This window comes from Phyllostomus discolor, chromosome 6, assembly GCF_004126475.2.
Source record: "Phyllostomus discolor isolate MPI-MPIP mPhyDis1 chromosome 6, mPhyDis1.pri.v3, whole genome shotgun sequence".
Classification (NCBI taxonomy): domain Eukaryota; kingdom Metazoa; phylum Chordata; class Mammalia; order Chiroptera; family Phyllostomidae; genus Phyllostomus; species Phyllostomus discolor.
This window is the reverse complement of record NC_040908.2, coordinates 12,791,071-12,814,612: the sequence shown is the minus strand read 5'-3', so window position 1 is coordinate 12,814,612 and position 23,542 is coordinate 12,791,071. Positions and strand designations below refer to the sequence as shown.

Below are 23,542 nucleotides of genomic sequence, written 5' to 3'. Positions count from 1 at the left end.
AATTGATATATCTCTTTTGCACTGATATTTCTCTCCCTCTCTTTTGCACCCCCTTCCCCTCTCTCTAAAAAATAAATGAATAAAAAAAAAAAACTAAGTTAGCACTGGCAGACAAGGTTCTTGATGAAGGAATGCTGCCTTTGGCAGTTTTCTCCAGTCGAAAGAATTACTGCACTTAATTCACCCATCAAGATCCTTTCCAGAGATGCAGGAGTGGTCAAGGCCCGAGCTTGCTCTGGATTACTCCCTCTGTTCCAGTGGAGCTGCTCTTCTGGGGAGGTCAGTTCACCGGCAAGGAAATCTGCACAACCTCCTGTGCAAGCAGACAGCCGTCCTTTTTTTTCTTTGTCAGGACCCAGAAGGTGGTTTCTAAGTGCGAAACCTATCTTAAACAAGACCATAAAGAAGATGAAATTTCCCTATATCAGCCTCACTTTTCCTCAATTGTTTCTATTTGTTTTTCTAATGGCCTTCCCACAACTACTTGGGGACAAATTTAAATCAATGGTTAGGTTCATCTAGGAGAAGTATCGTTTTTACCTTATCCCAACTTTGGGAGAAAAAGGTTTTGCTGCCCATAAACACGACTTGTCAACAGCTATCAAATCTGTGTGTATGTGTGTGTAGGAATGTATGTGGGATATACACCCTTCCCTGTCTTCTACTAAGTATCATACTTACCCTCGCCTTACCCAGGCCCTGCTCAGCCAAGCATTAGTGGATGTAAACTACCTTAAAAACACACAAATAAGAAACAGGGCCCAATGTGAAATGCATGGTCAGACTGAAGGAGCCTCCTCAAGTCAGACTCAACATCTGCATAATAATAAACATTAGTATATAAAAGCCAATCACTGTGAGAGACAGGGCATCTCGTGACCCTGAGGTGCTGCCTGGCTCGGATCTCCCGGGCAACCAACAGCCAGATCAGGCTGTGTAATCTTCAGACAAATGGTCCAGGTCAGGGTTTCCTCGAGGCCCACTAGCACGACCTCACTTCCACCCTCTCGAATTTCACTGGGCTGGTTCACGTTAGGGTGACTTGGAGGGTCTTTAGCCTCAGAGAGCATTTCTTTTATTACCCTTTAATTACCTGTTAGTCATTGTGGGCTTTGGCAATTTCTGCAGGATGTAGGTTTCATTTCTTCCCTGTAAATGAAAAGGCAACCCATGAGGTTGTTAAACAAATTCTATTCAGTAGCTGGAAAAGTGCGTTTCCTGTGGAATGACAGGAATTACATAGAAGCAAGCAATTTTATTTTCCTCAAATGTAGCAATAATTTTAATCTGTACATACATAAAACAAACAGTGCAATTATAAAACCTTGAAGGTGACATGCATACTTTAAGGTGCAGTTGGGATGGGGGAGGATGTTAGCATCTCCAATTCTCCTTACCACTTTTTTTTCTAGGTCCTTACGCAAAAGCACTGAGTCAGGAAACTTCATCTGGAATGCTGAAGTTAAAGGTGAACTTCCTGAAGTCTGCACGTCTAACTGTCACAAACAGAACAGGAATGACATCCTAGAGCAGTTTGGTAGGGATTAGAGTAATATGGCTGGGCTTTCAAGCTGGGAATGAATGAAATCAGGGATGCATTTTCTGAAAAACTAAAAGAGTTAATGTTTGTAACTGAGTGTCCTATTTCTCTTTCATAGTTGCTACCCATGTGAGCCCTTCCACCAATCTCTGATTCGGTATGCTTTCTGAATAGATGCGGTTCGGTGGAGTTGTCTGGAACTAGGGGTGGTGAGATGCAGAAAGGAGGACCTGGGAAAATGGCTTCTTCCTTGATGTCTGAGTCCAAGCTCCTCTCCCACCGGTAGTTCTTATGGCCTTTTCTCTGCCAGGGAAGCAGAGGTAGCTGGTGCGCAACGTCAGGTGTCGGCGTCGTTCACAGGCCCAGGAGTGCAGGCAGAGGCGGGCGGCGGGGTCTGCCTTTGCTTCTTCCACACTCCCTTTCTCGAGCTTTCCTGGCCTTGCAGCAGAACTTCCAGAACTAGAAAGTCAGTTCACTGGGTCCTTGACTCGGGCCAGGAGGAGACAAGACGTGGCAGAGTGACAAGACACAAAGGGAAAATATGGTACCAATTAGCCTCACAGCAGGATAAATTTATACTTGCACTGATGAAAATTCGAATTCCCCAAGTCAATCTAGAAAAAAGTAAGAAGGTTTTCTTTGAGCACTGGTATTTCTCTGTAGAAGTAGCCTGTGTACGTCTGGGGAGAGCGGCTCGCACCGCTCTCAAATGAGATGGCCCCGGGGACGCCCCGGGGCAGGGCGCTCTGGCCCATCTGGACAGCTCTTTCTGGCCGCTGGCATGTCCGTGTGAACCCAAAGGAAATCCGTACATGGTGTCACAGTTATTAAAATAACGCAATGTTACTAGCCGAATGTAACTGCAATTCAATCAATGTTATATTTCACACACAAGTATAGAAAAATCAAGAGTATAATAATAAAGCCATAAAATTAAACAGACGGAAATAAATTTCTACAAGAAATCAAATATATTTACAATGAGATTTAAAGGGAAAAATAAGCTACTTGGATCATAAATTTAATTTTATTTTAAATAACTTTAGCTACCTCAGCTGTTAATACAATAAAAGCAGAAAGAACAGGCTGCTTTTTGTTTTCCAGATTTAATCAGAAAATTGTATCTACAACAATTGACAGAACTCGCTTCTTGTCCTTCACCCATCTCATCAAAAATTATTGCATTTTCCCCAAACCGTATTTTTTGGATTCCTCTGTGAATGCACTCATTTCATTCTCATTCCTGGAGGCATCTTGGTTTAAATCCATCTTTTAAAAAAGGAGAAGGGGTAGATATGTGGAGGCAAAATATTCTCTTGAAGCCAACAGAGACAGAGTTGCTAGGAGAAGCTGATTGTACGCAGGAGCTGCCCGGGTCAGGAAGGGCTGTGGATTCGGAGACACGTGGCGGCCCTCGGTGGCCTGGCGCCGGCACAGTGCCTGGGCCTCCTTCCTAGGCAGGGGCAGGGGCAGGGTCGGAATGGAGCCAGCGGAGGCGGGACTTTGCCTTCCCCTTGGAGCTTGTCGTTTTGGTTCTCCTCCGAAGGCCTTCATCCAGATAAGAAGCCAATGACTGATTACAAAAATAAGAATAATTAAATTTGGCTCAAGAAATAGATTGTCCAACTGTTCTGCCTTGTTATTTTTCAATAGCCAAGGCCTCACAAAGAAACAAAACATCTCTCAATCCCAACAAAAGTGAACTCCTCTTTTTTTTTTTTTTTTTGCTCCAAATGCTACGACCTGAAGAATGGCTGCAGATTGAGATATCAAAAATCTCAGAAAAATATATAATATATTTGTATATCTCTGCATGTCTATTATTTAAATTTCACATTCCGTTAAAAGTGGTTATTCAGTCAGTAGCTGCTGAAGGAGGCTCTTCTGCTGGGCCTGGGGGGTCTGTGGTCCTGCTGTGGGCTTTTGAGTTCCCAGTGGACCAGGCTGGTTCAGGTAAGGGTCCCCGCCTACCAGATTCACTGTACACTGGACGTCAGCAAACACCTGAACCTGTTGCACCTGCTGGAACACAAACGAAAGATGTGTTTAGACGGCAGGATCTGCCCCCCCGGCTTATGAGTGGGTACTACTTGAAGTGGAAACTCACTAGAGCATTCCTCTAGTCTGTAGTCACCACAGAGAAGAACTCTTCTGTCTTCTTGTCCTACAAAAAGAAAATTGCTGCACTCATTTTGCTCAGGGTTCTGGAAAGTTCACACTTTAAAAATAAAATAAAAATCGGACTGGTCAAGCCTCCTACGGGGTTGCCATCAATACTGAAAGTGAGCATTGTCGCTAATATTGCCAAGATTGGGAAAAGCCCAGTTTAGGAGTCTGGGTATCCAGTGGTGGGTTTAAAAAAAAAACAAAGCACACATGTTATTTGGAAAACTGGCTTCAAAGCATTCTATAGATGACTTTAATAGGATAGAAAATACGACGTTAGAACATTAAGGGCTTTAACCAAGCATTAGCAAAATAAAACCACCACAACTCAGTAACAGGACATCAGCATTACTAAAGTTAATGTCCAGAAGGTTTAAGTAGTATCTAAGTGTACTATTGCATAGCTTCTTTATATATCACCTTTAGGATCACAGCAAACCATTAGCAGAACAATTTTATATTTAACTTTTTTTTTCCTGATAGACAATCCATTTCAACACCGGAGCTCAAAAGAACAGCAAACTACTAGCTGTGAACAGTGTGAATTTTCCCTTTAACTAATTTCAGTAATAATACCATTCCTTTAAAAAGGTCTACAGTTGCGTAGTTCTAGCATTTTCTACTGGGAAAACACAACCAGAAGTTAGTCTTTACCAATGGGTCTTATTAAAAAGCTATCTGTGGAACTGATGCAGGCCACTGCCACACTTGTGAGTGTTCCAGGCCAAGGATGGAGGCGCCTCCTCAGTCACCTAGGTACATCTACCTAAGGGTCTCAAGTTTGGGGCGCACTGAGCCTGTGTTCAATAGGTTGCTGGGGGATTTCAGATCAGTGATGCAGCTTTTGGCCATTCTTCACTAATTCTCTCCAACTACACTCAGCTTTTCTGAAAACAATTCTTTTATCCTAATTGAATAAAAGTTGTTCTCCATCAACCTTCACTGGTCAAATGTCAAATGTCCTGATGACCCAACTGCATGCCTAGCCCCTGGTCCTCTCGATCCAGCGACACCTCCAGCCCACTCCCTCTCAGCTAGAGCAGACAGCCCTGAGCTTGTTCACTGCCTGATGAATCAAATCTCTACTCAGATTAGCGTCGTGTCCCTCCTCAGCCTCCCTCTCTTCACCCTCCTCTTTCCCCAGTTTCCAATTTTCCTTCTTGCCTCCATATGCTCCCACTTGTCGTTTTCTTTGGGGCTCTTCCTTGTGCACCTAATACATACCAGCTCAGTGTCTTCCTCGACCTTCATTCTCTGAGCTCCTCGCTCCTACTTTCCCTTCGAGAGCTCCCGCTGGCCCTCCTCTCTCCGAGCCCCGCACAACCTCTCCGGGCCTCCTCTTCTCTAGTCTGTGTTTCGTTCCCAGTTCCCGTTCGTTCCTTTGTCTCACTGCCGCCTCCTCGTCCCAGCGCTCCAAACACAGCCCCCCCCCCCCCCAGAACTCCTCTCCTTGTTCTTCTCCTGACCAGTACGTCTGTCTCTACTCCTCTCTGTAACTCGGTCCCCAACGTCCGTTTGACAGAAACGCCCACGCTGAGGCGGAGAGAGATGTCATGATGGGTTACAACAGAAGGAAGATTCTGCCACTGAAATGTACAATAACCACAAACTACAGCTCTTCTAGGCACTGGTTTTTAAAAACAATTAACATAAAACTTCATGTTTATCTATTTCAACATATGACATACTGGGGCAGAGCAAAAGATTCTTCTGTCCCCAAACACTTAAAAATGCTCTAGATAAAGGCATGAAAAAACAAACTACAGAGAAAAGTCTGCTTCTGTAAAAAATAACACTTTATTGAAAAATAGTCTGTATTGAAATTTTAAAAAATGTAAAAGATTAAACCCAGCTTTAAACAGTACACATTTCAGCCACTTTGAACTTCAAAAACTAGGCCCCTAAAAACCAGGCCCCTCAGACCAGGCCTCAGAGGGCTTCTAGGACAGCCGCACACTCACAGGCGGGCCGAGCAAGGTGCAAAAGCACCTTCCGGTCTGCCAGGTGAGAAGGGTGGTGTGAGAGCCGAGTCCCAGCCTCTTAAGATTTTCCAGCATGGTTTTTACTTCCAGTCAAATACTGCCTCAGGCTCAGGAAATTCATTGGTTGTTTTGTTTTCGCTAACTTGTTGAGTTGCCCAGTATATCTATCTGTAGGTGTGAGACTTTAAAAAAAACTTCTAGTGCCCTGGCTGGTGTGGCTCAGTGGGCTGAGCGCTGGCCTGCGAACCAGAATGTTGCCGGTCTGAGTCCCGGTCAGAGTACATGCCGGGGTTGCGGGTCGGGTCTCTGGTTGGGGGGCGTGCGGGAGGCAGCTGATCCATGGATTGATGCATCTCTCCCATATCAATGTTTCTCTCCCTGTCTTTCTCCCTCCCCTGCTCTCTAAAAAATAAATTTTATTTATTTTTTTAAAGACTTTATTTATTTATTTTTTTTTAGAGAGGGAGGGGAAGGGAAAGAGAAAGAGAGGGAGAGGGAGAGAAACATCAGTGTGTGGTTGCCTCTCACATGCCCCCTACTGGGGATCTGACCTGCAATCCAGGCATGTGCCCTAGACTGGGAATTGAACCGGTGACTCTTTGGTTCACAGGCCTGTGCTTAACACACAGAGTTAAGCCAGCCAGGGCTAAATAAAAATCTTTAAAAAACAAAAAACCTTCTAGTGAATGGAGACTTCCTCTTCCCCATCACAAAATCCCCCCTCTTCAGCCCTGCAGGCCTCAGGTCCTGTCCCTTCCTGCACACACTAGGGACACAGCCCCCTGACCCACCTCCCTCCCCCAGAGCTGGCTGCCCAGTGCTCCTCCTTTCCCCTCCTCCCGCTCAAGACCCAATCTGGCGCTCTGATCGTTGTTCGCTTTCAGGGGTGCAGCTTCATCTGAGGGACTGCATCTGAATCCCTACATATAGCATTCAAGCCCCCTGGAAGTTTATCCCAATCCACTTTATCAATTTTAATTCCTATGAATTCTTATCACAAACCCTTTCTTTACTTTTCTTCGGTGAACCTGGTTTCCCAGGACTATGCTAAGCAATTACTGTTTCCCTTTCTCTGTGCCCTCTACTTCCAATCCTTAGACTTTCGAGTTCACCCCCACCCCAGCCTCTGACAACCAACCAGAATACCTTTCTCCCTCACTTGGCCTTGCTCACTACCCCACAAGACCCAGATCAGTCCCATCTCCTGTGTAAATGCTCTTCTAACCATCTCAGTGATGTCTTCTTCTTAACACATATGGCTCCTTTCACTTGTAACAGAAACTTGAGTTTGCCTGTTTGATTAAGTGACAATTTATGCGCATAAGTCTGTGTGTTCCATCCCTCACAGGCCCTGAGTGGGACAGCAGACGGAGCAGGGACTCCGGCGTTAGAAAGACCTGGGTTTGGACCTCAGCTCTGCCGCTCACTCGCTCTGTGCATTGTGCATGTAGTTAACCGCCCCCCGCCGCCCCCCGCCCTGTTCTGTTTCTTTCGTCTGTGAAGGAAAGGGATCCTGCCTCCTGCACAGAGTCATCGCAAGGCTTGCATGAGATAAAGCGCAGTCCCTAGCACAGTGCCTGGCAAGTCTTACATGCATTTCGCACCCTAACTCCTTTTCCTCACTTCTTCACACAGTTCACCTAAAGGGCAAACATGTATCCTGTTCCTCTGTATCACCACCTTAGCATAATGCTGGTATTTAAAAATTTTTTTAAAGTATTTATTAAGAGACTAAAGAATACACCAAAGTTACTGAAGTGAATTAAAACCTCCGACATTTCTAAATTTAGGTTAATATAAGGAAGTAGCCACCCGTGCTTCTGATACTATTTTAACACAAACTTCTAAAAGGAGGCAGAGTACATAGCAGACATTTATTTGAATTTACCAAGATCTTCCAAGTGTTGTGGTTACACATGAATTTGAGCACTATGTTTATTTACGAAATAATTAGTGGCCACATTAAATGAAACCTTCTGAAACCTTATCTCATTTAACCCTCTCAACAATCCTATAAGCAGGCATTTCGTTAGTTCTGGCGGTTACCACACGGCAGCCCAGCAAAGCGCCCTGACACGCCGAGACGACACAGCCACGGAGGGGAGGGCCAGGACTCACACCCGGTCTGACGCGCAAGGCCAGGCTCTTAGCCACGAGGCTGCACAAAGCATCCTGCGTCTCCAGAGTGCACCTGACAGCTCTGGGCTTAGAACCTTCTTACTGACCTGGGTTCCATCTGCTTCTGTTTTGAGAAGGTCAGTAGATGAAAGCTGGTTGCAGTAGAGGCCTGTGTGTCTCAGTGCTGAATCGTTTATCTATTAAAGATAAGCACAAGACCAAATTACAAGCTAGTTGTTTGACTTTAAGAGCTAATTCTTCCATGAAAAACGACCTCACTGACAGAAAAGTAACAGAAGGACAACAGAAATAAAAGGTTAACAACTGACTACGTTGTTACACGTCAGGACAGCGGTTCCCTTTGTAGGAGTCTGAGAACTTCTGGGCGCTGGTGATGCCGATGTGGCGGGTGGCAACAAAGGTGTGTTCGGCTTGTAACAATGTATCTGGTAGCATACTTCTGTATATTCTTATATATGATACTCCAGTAACAAGTTAGTTCACACACACAAAAGTTAATTAACAAAAGGCTTGCACTTCCAGTCAAGATTCAGTAACAGGGATCCGATTTATCCTCTGCTTGAATCAACTAAAAATTGGACAAAACATATGAAATGAAGGCACTCAAGACACCGGACAAAGGCAATAAATGAAAGTTATCTTTAGGCGTTGGGAAAGAATTGAGGCGAGTGCTGTGACCACACCAGCCTGCTGCCTGGAGGGAACCTCCAGGTTGTAGCGTGGGGACCGGGAACCCAGGCGGAGCCTGGCAGGCGTCCTCGGCTGAGAAGATGCAGCTGGAAGCCTGAGATGGCCAAGGCGGCTGGAATTCCCAGGGCGGGGAAGAGCCCTACACAGACGGGAAGTGCCAAAGATCTGCAGATCCTCGTGAGTCCACAGCTTGGTGCGGATCAGATAAGGGATGTCGGGAGCTACCCAAAGCAGAGAAGAAGTTCACTTGAAAAGACTGACATGCAATAATTCTCAAAGATCACACAAAGCTGGGAATAGGTCTTGATCCCACCAGCCAGAGTGGAAAAAAGCATCATAATCCATGCAGTATGAAGTAGCACACCAGAAAGGTTCTGCCTGTGTAGTAGGGTGCACTTGGCCCTATAATACATGCTGCTCTGTTCCCGCTGAAGAAAAAAGCAAGACCTGAAAGGACTGAATTATTTTCAAATCACTTAACCACTCCCCCAAACAAAGCTCAAGAATATTTATAGGAATATCAACAAGGTGAAACTCATATGTCTAGCATCCAATAAAACATATGAGGCATGCAAAGTAGCAGAAAAATACGGCGCATAATGAAAAGTCAACCAATTGAAACCAATCCCAAAAAGACGCAGATGAGGGAACTGACAGGTAAGGATATTAAGGCAGTTGTTATAACAACCACATTCCACATGCTCGAGAAGAGAGAGGAAAGACTGAACGTGTTAAGAGATATGGGAGACATAAGAAAGGTCCAAACTGAGCTTCTAGAGGTGAAAATAGCAACATCTGAGATGAAAAATACACTGGGTAAAATGAAAAAATCAGACATTGCAAAAGAAAAGGTCAATGTGCCTGACTATCCGAAATGAGACACAGTGGGGGAAAAGGCGGACCTCACACCATCCCCACCCCCAGGCCCAGGCGACTGGTGAGCTGTGGGACCACCGCAGGGGGCCCATGACACCTGCAGCTGGAGTCTCCGAAGGAGGGGCGGGGGTGGCGACAAGACAAATATTTGAAGAAATACTGACTGACGTCTTTCCGAATTTGATGAAAATTACACATCCATAAATCAAGAAGCTCACTGAAGTCCAACCAAGCACAAAAACCATGAATAAAATCACATTAAAGCATATCATAATCAAATTGCTTAAAACCAGTGGTAAAGTCAATAACCTTAAAAGCAGCCAGGGAGGGGAAAAAATCCATCACGTACAGAGGGACAAAGACTAAACGACAGCAGATGTCACGTCGTAGATGCTGTAGTATTTAAAGTACGTTACAGTACTAAGAGCTAAAACTGCCAACCTGGAATTCAGAGAGGACTTTCAAAGATGGAGGTGAAACAAAAAACTTTTCCATACATACAGGAGCCGAGAGAATCCGTCGCCTGCGGGCCTAAACCGTAAGAACTGCCAGAGAACGGCTCAGGCATATGGAAGACGACACCAGAGGGAAATGTGGATCCACACAAAGGAATAAGGACACTGGAACTGACTACATGGTAAAAACAAAAGCCTTCTTATTAAATTTCTAGAAAATATAATTGACTGTTTAAAGTAAAAAGCAGTAACAATTATTTTGTCGGATATGTAGACATACTACTGTATTTTGCCATGTGTAATGCACCCATGTATAATGTGCACCCACGGTTTTTGTGCTCATCATACATGAAATTATACCCATGGCATGCAATTATCACACCCGTGTATAACACACGTCCTTTTTTTCCCCTAAAAAATCTGAGCAAAAAAGTGCACGTTATACATGGCAAAACGCGGTATGTACAGTGACAACAGACAGGAGGGAGGTGAACTGTGGTGAAATTTTTATATTACACATGAGGTGATACAGTATCACTTGAAAGCAGATGATGATAAGGTAAAGATGTACACTATAAACTCTAAAGCAACAATAAAATTAAAAGACATTTATATATGTTTTAAACACATATATGTTTATAATTATAACTATAAACTATTTCTTGTTATAACTATAAACATATATGTGTGTATATATACACATATATGTATGTATATATATAGCCAACAAAGGAGATAAAATGAATTTAAATATTCAGTTAAACAAAAAAAGGCAAGAAATGAGACAAAAAGAAAAAAAGACATTCATGTCCAACCACATCAATAATCACATTAAATGTAAATGGGCTAACCACTTGACTGAAAAGGCAGAGAATATCAAATTGAATAAAAAAGCAAGACCCACTATATAAGAAATACAGTTTAAATGTAATATTCTTTAACCTCATTACATTTTTATTACTTTGTTTTAATCTACTGTTTATGTACTATAGAGAGTACATAATTTAATCTACTGTTTATGTACTGTAGAGAGTACATAATTCTAATAACTGAATAAGATCGCCCTTGCTGGTGTGGCTCAGTGGATTTAGTTCGCTGGCCTGCGAACTAAAGGGTCACAGGCTCAATACCCAGTCAGGGCACATTCTGGGTTTCAGGCCAGGTCCCGGGTAGGGGTGTGCGAGAGGTAACCACACGTTGATGTTTGTCTCCCTTTCTTTCTTCCTCCCTTCCCCTCTCTCTAAAAATAAATAAATAAAATCTCTTAAAATAGTAATAATTGAATAAGCTCAAGACAATAAGGACAAGAAACAATCCAATCTGCTTCTTTCATTTTGCTGTAAGATGTGGATCGCTAAGTTGTTGGTTTTTTCCCTGCTAACCTCCTTAGGCTTACTATATGATACCTGGGGAGTAGGGATTTAAAAAAACAGTAGTATCAGAGAGAACTTCTATGGAAAAGGTAACCATATTCACATGTTTTCAGACTTGTAAATTAGGGCTTCGTGGCCAGAGCCTAGTCACCACAGTCTACTGTGTGGTTGCTGATAGTGATAATGAACTACAAGGAATTACCCCAATGATCTTCTTAAATACCACTTTGAATTTAGTTGTTCTCTCTTTAAAAATCTTCAGGAAGCTCCAGGATAAACTCTAAACATTTAGATGGGCTTTAGCACCCCTAAAAAGCTTACCACATCAATTCTGCTCTAAATATAGAATAAATATCCCTTTACCATTCACTAGGCTTTTCAACTTCTATCCCTGCCTGGATCACGCTGTGATGACTAGCCTTAAATACTCCTTCCATTCTATTTCCTTAGGCACATTTTCCCTGAAGCCTTTCCTAACTGGGATGTTTCCTTCCCACCCTCAGTAGTTAAGAGTATGTACCCCTTACCTGGCATAATCTGCGTGGTCCATGGGGGTCCGTCTCTTACACAGCTATTCTGTCCTGTTAGCCACAGATTCTCTGTTTACACTGTGTGTCCCTAGCTTGTCAACATTATCTCCTATGGAGCTATCTTCATACTAGCAAGTACTAAATAAATGTCAATTGAAAGGGAGAAATGAAAAAAATGTGTTCAGAATATAAAGGAGTAAGTTCCAAGCCCATGTGGTATATGTATCATTTTATAATAAATCTAAAACACTAACATTTCACGAGACTAAAATCTTATATGGTCTGTCAAAATTTCCACCTTATATCTTACAGGATAGTAGTTATCAAAAGATAGTGGGAAAGAATAGAGTAGTGTGGCTATTTGTGATGAGTAACTGTGAACATGCCTGGCTTTCCTTAGAAGAAGAACTCACGGTGTGGTATGGTGGGGTGTGTGTGTGTGTGCGTGTGCATGTGTAGCGAGTGTGTCAGCTGTGCCACTTACCTGCTCAGGGCACACAGTGTTCATTCCCGGCATCTGCAAAGAGCTCATCTGCATCTGGCCCATCATCGGGTTCATGTTCTGAACGCCGGTGTTCCCGCCGGCCATGGACACGGTGATGCTCATGTTGTTGTAGACTCCCGGCTGTGCGGGCGCGGGCTGGCTCTGGACCGCTTGGCCGAACACACTGTTAACTCAAAAACAGTCCCGATTACATCCACCCATCATGAGCGTGGGGATAATGTGACTGGACTCCGTTTCTTAATTACTAGACAGAATTCCAAAGACAGCCTTTCACATCCTTAAGTTACACATAGGCTTTATCATATTACAATATATAAGGATTAAGTATAATTCAGATGCATTTTGAACTCTGCCCCAGGGATTTAATAAAAAAAATAGCTCATTTTAAGTTACAATTATCTGGCCTAGTATCAGAGTTGATAACCTCCAATTATCGAAATAATTAAGAAAGGAAATTTTCCATATAAGTAAATCTTCTAGATAACTGAAATTTACCCATTTAACCATCAAAATGGTTTTAGGATTTCAAATGTTAAATCAGTTTCTATTAGTACGTAGAAGAGTATGGGACAAACTCCAAGTAACTACAACTTGCAACTTCTCATATGATGACAAAATTCTACATGATGCAAATATACACATCTGAAGGAGAATGTATGAATTGTGTCTTTTGTAAGTTGTATAAAACCACCAAATGTTTTATGATTATCTACCAGTTGTTAAACAATAAGCTGCTGGGAAAATGCTACCTGTTTTAATGTTAACTTTGGAGAATTAAAAAAATTATTTACTCTGTCAATGACTTATCTATTCCTTGCTAGCTCTTGGGAAGTAAACAGGATGTACTGACATTTACAACTTCCGGCAGATGAAGGTAATCATACTGACACCAACAGGCTGAGAAACAGCCCCTTCACCATGTCTGAAGGCAAGTAGCAAATTTCCCCCCAAGTAATTATAAAACACAAATGCTCCCAAGAAAATGATATGCCCAGGAAATAAATGGTCAATAATGCATCTGTGAACCACTAATATCTGCACAGCGTGTACGTTTGAGAGGCAGTGTCCCCACAACTAAAGGAGAGAGAGAAACCTATTAGTCTAACTGCCCACTGTCTAATGAGAACATTTCTGCTGTAGACAATGCTCATTTGTCAATGGATACACAAATCACCGCTGTGGAGCCTCAGGGCTTATGTAAGTTAATGCATGCAGAAGCTTCAAGGACTGCAATGACGTCATACTGAGGGGGAAAAGCTCGGGATTTAATTTCTTGTCAAATTTACATTTGGGACTATATATTAAGTTCTTTCAAACTGCTCTCGCCAATAGCTCCATTTTAGCTTCTTCCCTCACGGGGGGAAGACCAACCCCTTCTGGGGCCTCAGTTCCAGGTCCTGGGTGGACTGTGGGGCTCGCTGGCAACTCAGGCCCAGTGCGGGAAAGACCCTGCCCTCTGCTTTTCTGGTCGACCTCCTGGCAGTTACCACAGTATTCGGCAGCCCCTAAATCCTGGGGGGAAGAGGGAAAAATTAAGACTTTGGCCCAAAGTGGGTTCCACAAATAACACAGGCACTGACAAGCAGGGAGGAGAGTTCCTGGTCAAGTAAGTCTGAGAAGCAAAGGGTTAAACCACCGGCCTTCTTAGCCTTTCAAATGCTAATGAGCACGAGGGCTCTCCCTCCCGACTAGGGTTACACAGAAACACTGCGCAGTTCCGGGACATTCAGATTTGGTTTAACCCTTTATTTCTCTAGTCACCGGAGAGACAACGAAAAAGAATCGTATTATACTATCTCGGAACACCTCGTCCTACTTGGAGGTCCTCTGTCCTTTACTCCTCTTCCCTCTACTCATGTCCCCAGCCAGGCTCTGGGTAACCTGACAGCAGGGGCTGTTTCTCCCTGTTCCTGCGGACACCTGGCCCTGCGCCACAGGGACGGTGCGTGGTCACAAAATATGTGCCGCCTGCGCTGAGCAGTAAGCTTCTACACATGAACCACATAGGCGAGTGTGAAAGTTTGGAAAGTTGGTGACAATTATTTTCTATCTCAAATGACTTGAGAAAGTCAAAGTCCACAGAAACTGCTAAAGTACAACAAGTGAAGTCCACATTGAATCTGAATCCAAGAAGTGACTTAGGTAGGAACAGGAAATCTCTGCTCTCATCTGTCCAAGAGACGCGTGTTAAGCGCTTACCTTTTCTAAAGGACGGACACACGGAAGTAAACAAAAACAAAGTCCTTGCTCTTACGAAGCCTGTATTTTAGTCGGAGGGACGGGCCATAAATAAACAGACTAACACACAATCTGTCATGTGTTGAGCGCTGGAGAAGAGAAGGAAGGAGCCCGGGGTAGGAAGTGGTGGTGTTTTAGCAATGATGGTCAGGGAAGTTTACTATGGTGACATTCAATATCTGTGTTTAACAAGGTGACATTTAAGCAGAGACTTGAAGTGTGAGAGAGCAAACCATGTGGCTACTGACAGAAGAACGTTCCAGCAGAGGGATTTAAAAATGCAAAGGTCCTGAGTTTGCAATGTACTTGGCACGCCTGAGGAACAGAAGAATAAACAGAAGCCAGGGTGGCAGGCTGAGTGATGAGAATAGCAGATGAGGTCAGAGAAGTGTCCAGGAGCAAGATTAAGTGGGGCTTTATGGGCCCCATGGTGTAGGCTGGGCAAGCAGGAGGGCGCTGAGGAAAGGCTGGCGTGCTGTCTGTGGCTGCAGCAACGGTGGCTGCAGGGAGACCGAAGGCTACTGCCGTGGTCGGGGAAACAGACGAGGGTGAAGTGCACCTAAGTGTGCCTGTGGGACAGGTGACGGGTGAGAGCTGCTGAGAAGCTGACACGATTGGCTGATGGGATATGCTTGAAGCAGGAATGTAAGAAAAGGTGGAAAGGTGCTCTTCTGAATACCTGGAAAAACAGTCACTCACTAAAATGGGGAAAAGTAGAAGAGGAGCTGGCTTGAGGGAGAAAGTCACCTCAGTTTTCATCATGTTGTTTGAGATGCCCACGAGGCTTCTACGCGGAGACGCTGACTGCGCAGGCAGCTGTAGTGCAGCATGGCGTCCGGGGGGGAGTCCGCGCTGGAGACCTGTGTCTGGGAGTCACGGCACCGAGACGGCATGTGTGGCCGTCAGACTGGACGGGGTAATGAAGCAGGTAGACAGGGGAAGAGCACCCAGTAGGAGCTCTGAGGCCCTCAAAAGGAGGTCAGGGAGAGGAGGAGACTGAAAGAAGAGGGGAGTCACCTTTCTCAAGAGAGAAAGTTACTCCAGAAACCAAACGAAGAGTGTCAAGAAAGCATAAATGCTCAAATATGTCAAGTGCTACCGATGATCATTGCACTTGGCATTGTAGAAGATTGATGACCTTGACAAGAATACTTCTGGTGGAGTGGTAGGAATGAAAAGTCGGATGGGTTCAACAAGGAATGGGAGGAAATGAAGTAACAGAGCATATAGCCTTTTAACAAATTTGACTGTCAAGGAGAACACACTTGTCAGCATGATGATTATTATTTTTTTTAATCCTTGCTCGAGGATATGTTTACTGATTTGAGAGAGAGGGGGTTGGATGGCGGGGGAAGGGGGGAGGGGGAGAGAGAGTGCGCACGCGGAAGCACACATGAGCGTCCCAACTGAGGACTGAACCCGCAACCCAGGTATATGCCTTGACCGGGAACTGAACCCATGACATTTTGGTGTACAGGAACGCTCCAACCCACTGAGCCACCCAGACAGGGCATGCCTATGTTTTCTTTCAAGCCACACTTACAGCCTCAGTGTAGACATGGGGCAAGAGTTGAGTTGGGTCTCACTGGGAGCACTCTGCTGGGCACCAGTGCGGAAGAGGGAGAGCTGAGCAGGGAGCAGGAGTGCCTGTGAGGGGCTAACTGCGAGGACCGACCGCCTAGTCCAAAGCGGTGTTAGGAAGCTGGAGTCAGAACACATTAGGAGGCTGACATTCTTCTTGCGGGTTGTACAGACAGCTCCACTTCCACCTCATTTACACAGTCCCCATGGAGAGTTACACAGTTTTTTTACACACAGTCCTCACTGAGAGCTACAGAGTTCCCCAGCAAGATTTCCTCCCTCACCTTTCAGTGAACTTTAAGAGAATATGGTCTTGAGTTTTCAACTTTAACTGCCTTACTTATTATGTTGTCAGCTCAAATGGCTTCCCTGTCATTAGAACCAAGATGCAACCAAATTAAAACCCTTAAAAAACCCAAATGATGTGTGAAAAGTTCAGGAGCCAGGATTTGGGAGGGAAGTGACTTTAGTGAGATAATTCTGAGCAAAGTGGGCAAGATGAGGCCACTGCAAATCTAGATTCAAAACGCTGGGTGAGGCAGAAGGACCCAAGAAGCCTCGAAACCTTTGTTGTTACCACGGAATCTTCAAACAATACTGAGAAGAGTAAAGCCTGCCTGAATTCAGCCCTATTAAATTCTAACATATTGCCATTCTTGCTTTAGATTTTTGAGATATTTATGTGTTTCAATAAAAAACTTTTTTAAGTACCCGTGTTTACACCTGCCCCGGGCATTCTGTTCCTCATGGGCACTGACCGTATTCCTTAGGTGCGCTGGGGATGATGGTATGAAAAGGTCAGGGGCCACTAGACCACTTTTCTCTACTGTAAACATGCAAATTTGCCTTAAAAACCATTTAAAGGACTTAAAAAGCATTATCTTTCTTTGTTGATAATTTAATAATATAAAATTCAGTTTCTTGAATTGGCAAATCGCAGCAGCCAATAATCTCCTATTTAGATTGTGAAGAAATGGTTGTTCTTATGTGCTGCAGTGCATCGGGGATGCTTGGACATAAAAACGCCCCTTACTTGTTTCCCATTGCTCCTTGCTGCCAGGCCTTCATGTCTGGTGACTGGTACCCAGAAGCAGGCGGAGTTTGCTGGAGCAGAGAGCTCTGAGGAGGCGGGATCGGCATCGGCACCATGGAGCTCCCAGGGCTCAGAGATGGAGCAAAGCTGGCCTCACCTTGGGGAACCATTCCTGTAAATTAACACAATTTACGTGAATATGCTATAAATTTATTTAGCCACAAGGATCTTTAGAAATGTTCCTAATCAACGGGGTAGAGAAAACATTTCTGTCCCTTAAAAATAAGGCAGGAAATTTCAGTATAAACAGACAGATAAACATATAAAATAAATTTGGAAGAATGTTTTCTATTCTAAAGATACTGATTTGCACACCAGGATTACATATGAACTTTTTCTGTTCTATTTTGGCTTGCATGAATTTTTAAGTGTAAAAAATATATAACTTGTATAATAGATAACTTGTATAATAAAGGTAAGTTGAAAAAGGAGAGATAAGAACAACCCGCGTGTGAAATGAAAAATGAGAGTGTTGCTCGCCACTCCTCATCACTCGTCTTTGTGGGTTCTTCTTCCTCCCTCACTTGTTTTCTTCATTGAGATATAATCTACACAGCATGAAACCCACCCACTGAACTGCACAATTGAACGTTTTCGAACAAATTTATTGAGTTGTGCACCCATCACCGTCATCCAGTTCATACATTTTCATCATGCCCCCGTTTGCGGTGCCTGTTGGTAGCCAGCCCCACTTCCACCTCTAGCCCATGGCAGCCACTGCTCTGCTTTCCATCTCTACAATTCCGCCCTTTTTTGGAAACGTAATACATGTAATCGTATGAGGTGTTTTGTGTCTGGCTTCTTTAACTTAGCTTACTATTTATTTTAGGTTCCACCATTCTGTAGCAGTTCTCAGTTTATTCCTTTTTACTCAGGACAGGTACTGATTAAACTACTGAAAACCAATTGATCAGTCCTGGCCGGGTAGCTCAGTTGGTTAGAGTGTCATCCCGATACGCCAAGGTTGTGGGCTCCATCTCTGGTCAGGGCACACACGAGAAGCAAGCAATGAATGCATAAATCAGCAGAACAACAAATCGATGCTTCTCTCCGTCTGTCTCTCTTCCTTCTCTTCTCTTTCAAATCAATAAATAAATATAAGAAAATCGGTTGACCATGAAAGCCAATCACTCTGTCGCAGGGATCTGCATGTCTGTACCTGTCCCAGCGCCACATTGTCTCGATTGCTACGACTTTATGGAGATTTCTGAAACTGGTAGTCATCCAACAACATACTTTGTTCTTCCTTCTCAAAACTGTCCTGGATTTCCATGTAAATATTAGGAGAAGCTTGTCAATTTCTCCAAAAAACGTGTTTTTTTAATAGGGGCTGCATTGAATTATAAGATCAATTTGAAGTGAATTACCATCTTTTCAATCTTGTTTTTCTAATTTTTGGTGCTGTTACTTTAAGTTCACTAATTTTTCTTTTCTAATGTCTAATCTGCTTCTTATCCCCTCCAGGATATATTTCATTGTTGTATTCATCTGAGAGGGTGATTTTTGGATTTTTAAAATACCTTTCATACCTTTACTTAACACATTCAAGCTGTCCTGTAACTTCCTGAACATAAAGAATAAATGTAAAATGTATAACTGTCTTGACATCCCTGTTACTAATTCTATCATCACCTGTGTAATTTCTGGGTTGGTTTGATGGATTGATTTTTCTTCACATTATTGGTTGTATCTTCCTGCTTCTTTGCTAGCCTGGTAATTTCAAAAATGACTCCAAACATCGTGAATTTTACCTTGTTAGGTACTCAATTTAAAAAATCCTTTAAGATATTTTTGACATTTGTCGGGGTCATGGTTAGGTTACATGAAAAGGGTTTAATTCTTTTGGATGTTTCTCCTAAAGAGACAAGAGCAGACAGAGTTCAGTCCTGTTTATTAATGAGGCAAAACCCTTCTGAGTCTTCTGCTTGACACCCCGTGAATTACGAGTTTTCTATTCTGGTTGGCGGGAAGAGGAGTTGGCTCTGTGTGAACTTTAAAAACTGTTGCCTCTAATCTTTTCAGACGGTTTTTTCCTCAGCCTTGGCTTGCATGTCTACACACACACACACACACACACACACACACCAACACTCAGCTGAAGCCCTAAGTGGGGTCCTCTGCAGATCCCCGCAGTTCCCTCTCTGCGGGGTTCTCTCCTCCCTGGTACTGTGCCCAGATCCACTGCTCAACGCAGGGAAACTGCTTCTTCCCCTCCCTGCGCAGTCTGGACAGTTTCGAGGACTGTACTTGGGTTAGCGTAGTACTTTGATAATCTGTTTGCTTCAGATAGAATAAATCTGGTCCCTGTTACTCCATCTTCGCCAAAAGTCCAAGTCTATAACAATTTTAAAACGTAAAAATGGATTTCTTTTTATGTTTTCTGTTATGTTAGCACTTTGTATTCTTTTTCTCCTGACAAATACACTTCAGAGTTAAACACTTTGAGGTAGAGAAAGTTGCACAGGGGCAGAAAAAAAAGAGTATCATAATTCAATTACCTGTAATTTAGTATGATTCCTTCAAACCTTCCTCTATAAAGTCTTCGATAATCGTGTTGCTTCTTTCCCTTATTATTACATCATGCATATTTCTATGTCCTTAATATCTGTTTATAAATGTAATTGACTATACCCATATAATATTCCATATTCTGTCATTGTTAATACAGTGACGTTTCTCTTTTTTTGTTTGGTTAATCTGGTCAGAGATATAGCTAATTTATTCACTTGTTTTTTTATAGGCTATAATTTTAAATTTTCTGTGAAAGTTGAGAGAGCCATAGACTTTATAAAGCTTTTTATCTTTTACTCAATGTTTAACTACCTTTTTGCATAAAGATTATATAAACAAAGCTATGTATTTTTTTTCTTGCTGCCTCCTCCATATGTAGTTTAATGTCTGGCAAATAATTTTAACTTAGAATAGAGAAAAAAGTTTTCTATTTATGACTCTAAAGGGTGGATTTTTCTCCATCATGTTAACCATCTTGATATACACTGATTGTTTTTGCATTAATTCTAATTTTAAATTTCAACTATTTTGGCTGTGATCCTTAAAAAACACTTGTGTCTTCCTCACACTGGCAACATCAAATGATTGCCTCTCACACGCCCCTACTGGGTACCTGGTCTGCAACCCAGGCAGGTGCCCCAACCAGGAATGGAGCCGGTGACCCTTCCGTTCATAGGCTGACACTCTATCCACCAAGCCACACCAGTCAAGGCCCCTTATTTTTTTAAAGCAGTTTATAGAGGAACTTAAAGTTCTGCCATTTCATTTCAGTCTGCAACTGGAGGGAACTACTACTGTCTCCCCTGTACCCAGCTTCTGGGTTTTGTTTGGAGTGTGACTGCTGGATTTTTAAAAAGATTTTATTTATTTATTTTCAGAGAGAGCAGGAGGGAGGGAGAAAGAGAGGGAGAGGAACATCAATGTGTGGTTGCCTCTTGCATGTCCCTCACCAGGGACCTGGACCTCAACCCTGGCATGTGCCCTGACTGGGAATCGAACAAGCGTGACCCTTTGGTTCACAGGCTGGCACTCAATCCACTGAGCCACACCAGCCAGGGCTGACTGCTGGCTTTATCAAAGAAAAATTCTTATTTTGTGAAAAGTATTTTTTGTCAATCAAAGGCTGGGCTGGAAGAAAAGTCTGGGTACCAGATCAAGCATCTGTGGTGGATGGCCACACATCCGGTTCCACTGCCTGGTGAGGGTGGAAGGCCCACCCACTCACTGCTTCAATTACTGTGTTCTGTATATTGACCTGTGAGGGGCCAAGGGCTAGACCCACAACCCTGGGAGACATCTTGTCACCTTCCTCAGAACTGGGACTTTGAAGCTCTGCCTTTCCACCAGGTGGCTTTGTCAAGGAACCGAAGCTCGATAGAAAGTTTTTCTTTCTTAAGTTTCCAGAGAAGAGGTGTCAAAGAGCATGACTGAAAATTGACAGAAGCACTATTTTTATAAGAGAAAAAAATCCTCGGGGAATTCATTAATGTTTGGCTTACTTATAGTTAGTCCCCCCACCCACCCGTGAATGAGATCAATCTTTTGATTTAAAGCTCTGCAATCAATATCATGAAAGCTGAGGCTCTATTTGCTGTTTTGGCTAGGTTGCGGTTTTAGAACAGGAATGGGTAAATAAATAATTACAGAAGACTCTAATGTTGGAGGAAGTACTCCTGCAAGCTAGAATAAAGTGAAAAAGCTGCGTCAAATTCTTTGCATATAGAAATCATAAGAAATAAAACTTTTGACGGCCACTCCTGTTCAATCTTCTAATGAAAATATGGATTTATAATCCTTTTGTTGCCCACACGGATAGTGTCAGAGATAAAAACCAGCCAAGGATGACTTCATTGCCTTGAGGACAGAGGAACTGAAGTGGCATAGTTTTGATTAAAACGTCTTACAGAATTCTGCTGCTCTTTGATACTAGACACTTAATTGAACAGTCAAAGGATTTTAGCACTTGTTGCGATAAGAATGAAAAGTCTAAATTAATTGGGCTGTCAAAGTTGATAAGCATATTGCCATGTCAAACATCTCTGTATAACTGCACCATTTTATTCAAGTCAAACAGCAGCCTTCTCGTTGACATTCGTATTTAAAGCAGCCTTCAAATTTACTTTTTAATTCACTTATAAAATCAAGGAATTTATTTCAGTTTTTTTTTTTAGGAATTTGCCATTAATTTTGCATCAAAATTTGATTAAACGTGGTGGATTAATTAAATGTGCTTTATTGCCCCTACCAGAATCTCAAAAGTGAAAGAAGTCAAAAAGGTATCACCTAGGACAAAGAGAATGGAGGAGAGACAGTGTACATGAGAGATTAAAAAGAAAAAACCTTTCGGAAGCCAGAGAGTTGCCTAATATTGCAGGAATAGCTTACAACCTAAGCAGCTAAGAGTGGTGACACTAATGAGAAGTTTGAGATATTTTGTGATGGTTGATTATCCTTATATAAACTATCAGAATTTCCAAAATAATAAAAAACTGTATTCAAATTTTGAGTTAATGCACTCAAGCCCACTGTCTGGAGTAATCTTTCATTAGATTCTCATAGGGATCCACGAGAGAAAAAAAAATAAGAGAATATGCTTTGCAGATGGGTCCATATAGATCCTCTAATCTAGTGCCCTGGCCGGGTAGCTTGGCTGGTTGGAACATTGTTTTGAATACCAAAAGGCTGTAGGTTCAATTCCCAGTCAGGGCACATACCTACATGGCAGGTGTGATCCCCGGTCAGGGTGTGTACAGGGGGACAACCAGTCAATGTTTCTCTCTTACATTGATGTTTCTCTCTCTCTCCACCTGCCTCTCTTCGTAAGAATCATTAAACATAGCCTTGGGTGAGAACTAAAACAACAATAATCTTAGCTATCAAAGAGGGATAGAAGCCTCAGACCATTCTGGCATTTAGTGGTGAGAGGTGAGTCTGGAGGCTGGTCCTCCTGACTCCCTCGTGAGCGCCCTTCTTCCTTAGCACCCGCTTTACCGGCACCGAACTGAAATGCATGTGAAGAGAGCGAGCGAGCTGCGTGCAGTACTTATAAAAGCCACAGTGCTGTCGCCCTCGTACCTGATCCTGGATACTGGAAGACATTCTGCTGCATCTGAGGACTGATTCCAGTGCCAAACTGTCCTCCCAGGTTCCCTGCCATGCCTCTGTTCACCATGTTGTTACGGTTGGCCAAGGTCGCCTCGGGGTTTGCTGCCAGCTGGGAAAACGGGCTAGTAGAAGCGGGCGGGGTTCCTGGATTTGTACCATAGTTTGGTGGGTAGGGGAACTGCTGCGGAGCACCCTGAGGAAGACGGGGGTTCCCCATTTGAACTGGCAGTCCAGACGAGGGAGGGAGGTTGTTCCCGAAGCTTTGCTGCCTCATGAGCATGGCTCTTTGCTGCTGTATGAGCTGCCTCTGTCGGTGCTGTTGGCTGTACAACTCCCGCTGGCGCTGTGCCAACATTTGGGCATTCAGGGGTGGCTGTGAAGGAGGAAAAAATCCCTCAGTTATTGATATTATTATGTTCTCTACCTGTCTTGGAAAGCTTACAGAATAAGGTCTACTAGCTTGGGGCAACAAAATACGTAGCAATTATCAGTGTACAAAGGAAAATAAAACTGAAAAGGAACAAAACCTCTTAAGTAATAATTGCAGGAGAGAAAATGAATTAAGTACATTTTATAGATTAAAGGTAGTTAAGAATGGTAAAACAATATTTATGGCCATTGAAGTGGGTTAAAGGCAAATTCTCAAAAAGTCACACAGAACCTGAGAAACGTCAAAGAAACTATACATGATTAGTAGTATTATAACACAGGTCATAAAAATCTATTAAAAGAAACATGAAAACCATAAAGAAGAGGAA

At 43.1% G+C, this 23,542-nt stretch overlaps 1 protein-coding gene across 6 annotated transcripts in view; it reads right to left on the bottom strand.

Moving 5' to 3' along the window:
- Positions 1 to 1,171: 1,171 nt before the first annotated feature.
- Positions 1,172 to 23,542, bottom strand: part of NCOA1 (nuclear receptor coactivator 1) — a 209,137-nt gene continuing 186,766 nt past the window's right edge. For 2 of the 6 annotated variants that reach the window (XM_036027724.1, XM_036027725.1), the window contains 5 exons: positions 22,755 to 23,157; positions 17,109 to 17,280; positions 12,236 to 12,419; positions 7,914 to 8,003; positions 3,392 to 3,562 (listed from right to left, as the gene is read on the bottom strand). In XM_036027724.1, coding sequence (XP_035883617.1) covers positions 3,392 to 3,562; positions 7,914 to 8,003; positions 12,236 to 12,419; positions 17,109 to 17,280; positions 22,755 to 23,157 — 1,020 coding nt within the window. Of the gene's footprint in view, positions 3,563 to 3,647; positions 3,705 to 7,913; positions 8,004 to 12,235; positions 12,420 to 17,108; positions 17,281 to 22,754; positions 23,158 to 23,542 lie in introns of all 6 variants that reach the window. The other 4 variants (XM_028514418.2, XM_036027726.1, XM_028514416.2 and 1 more) reach the window with 4 other exon arrangements.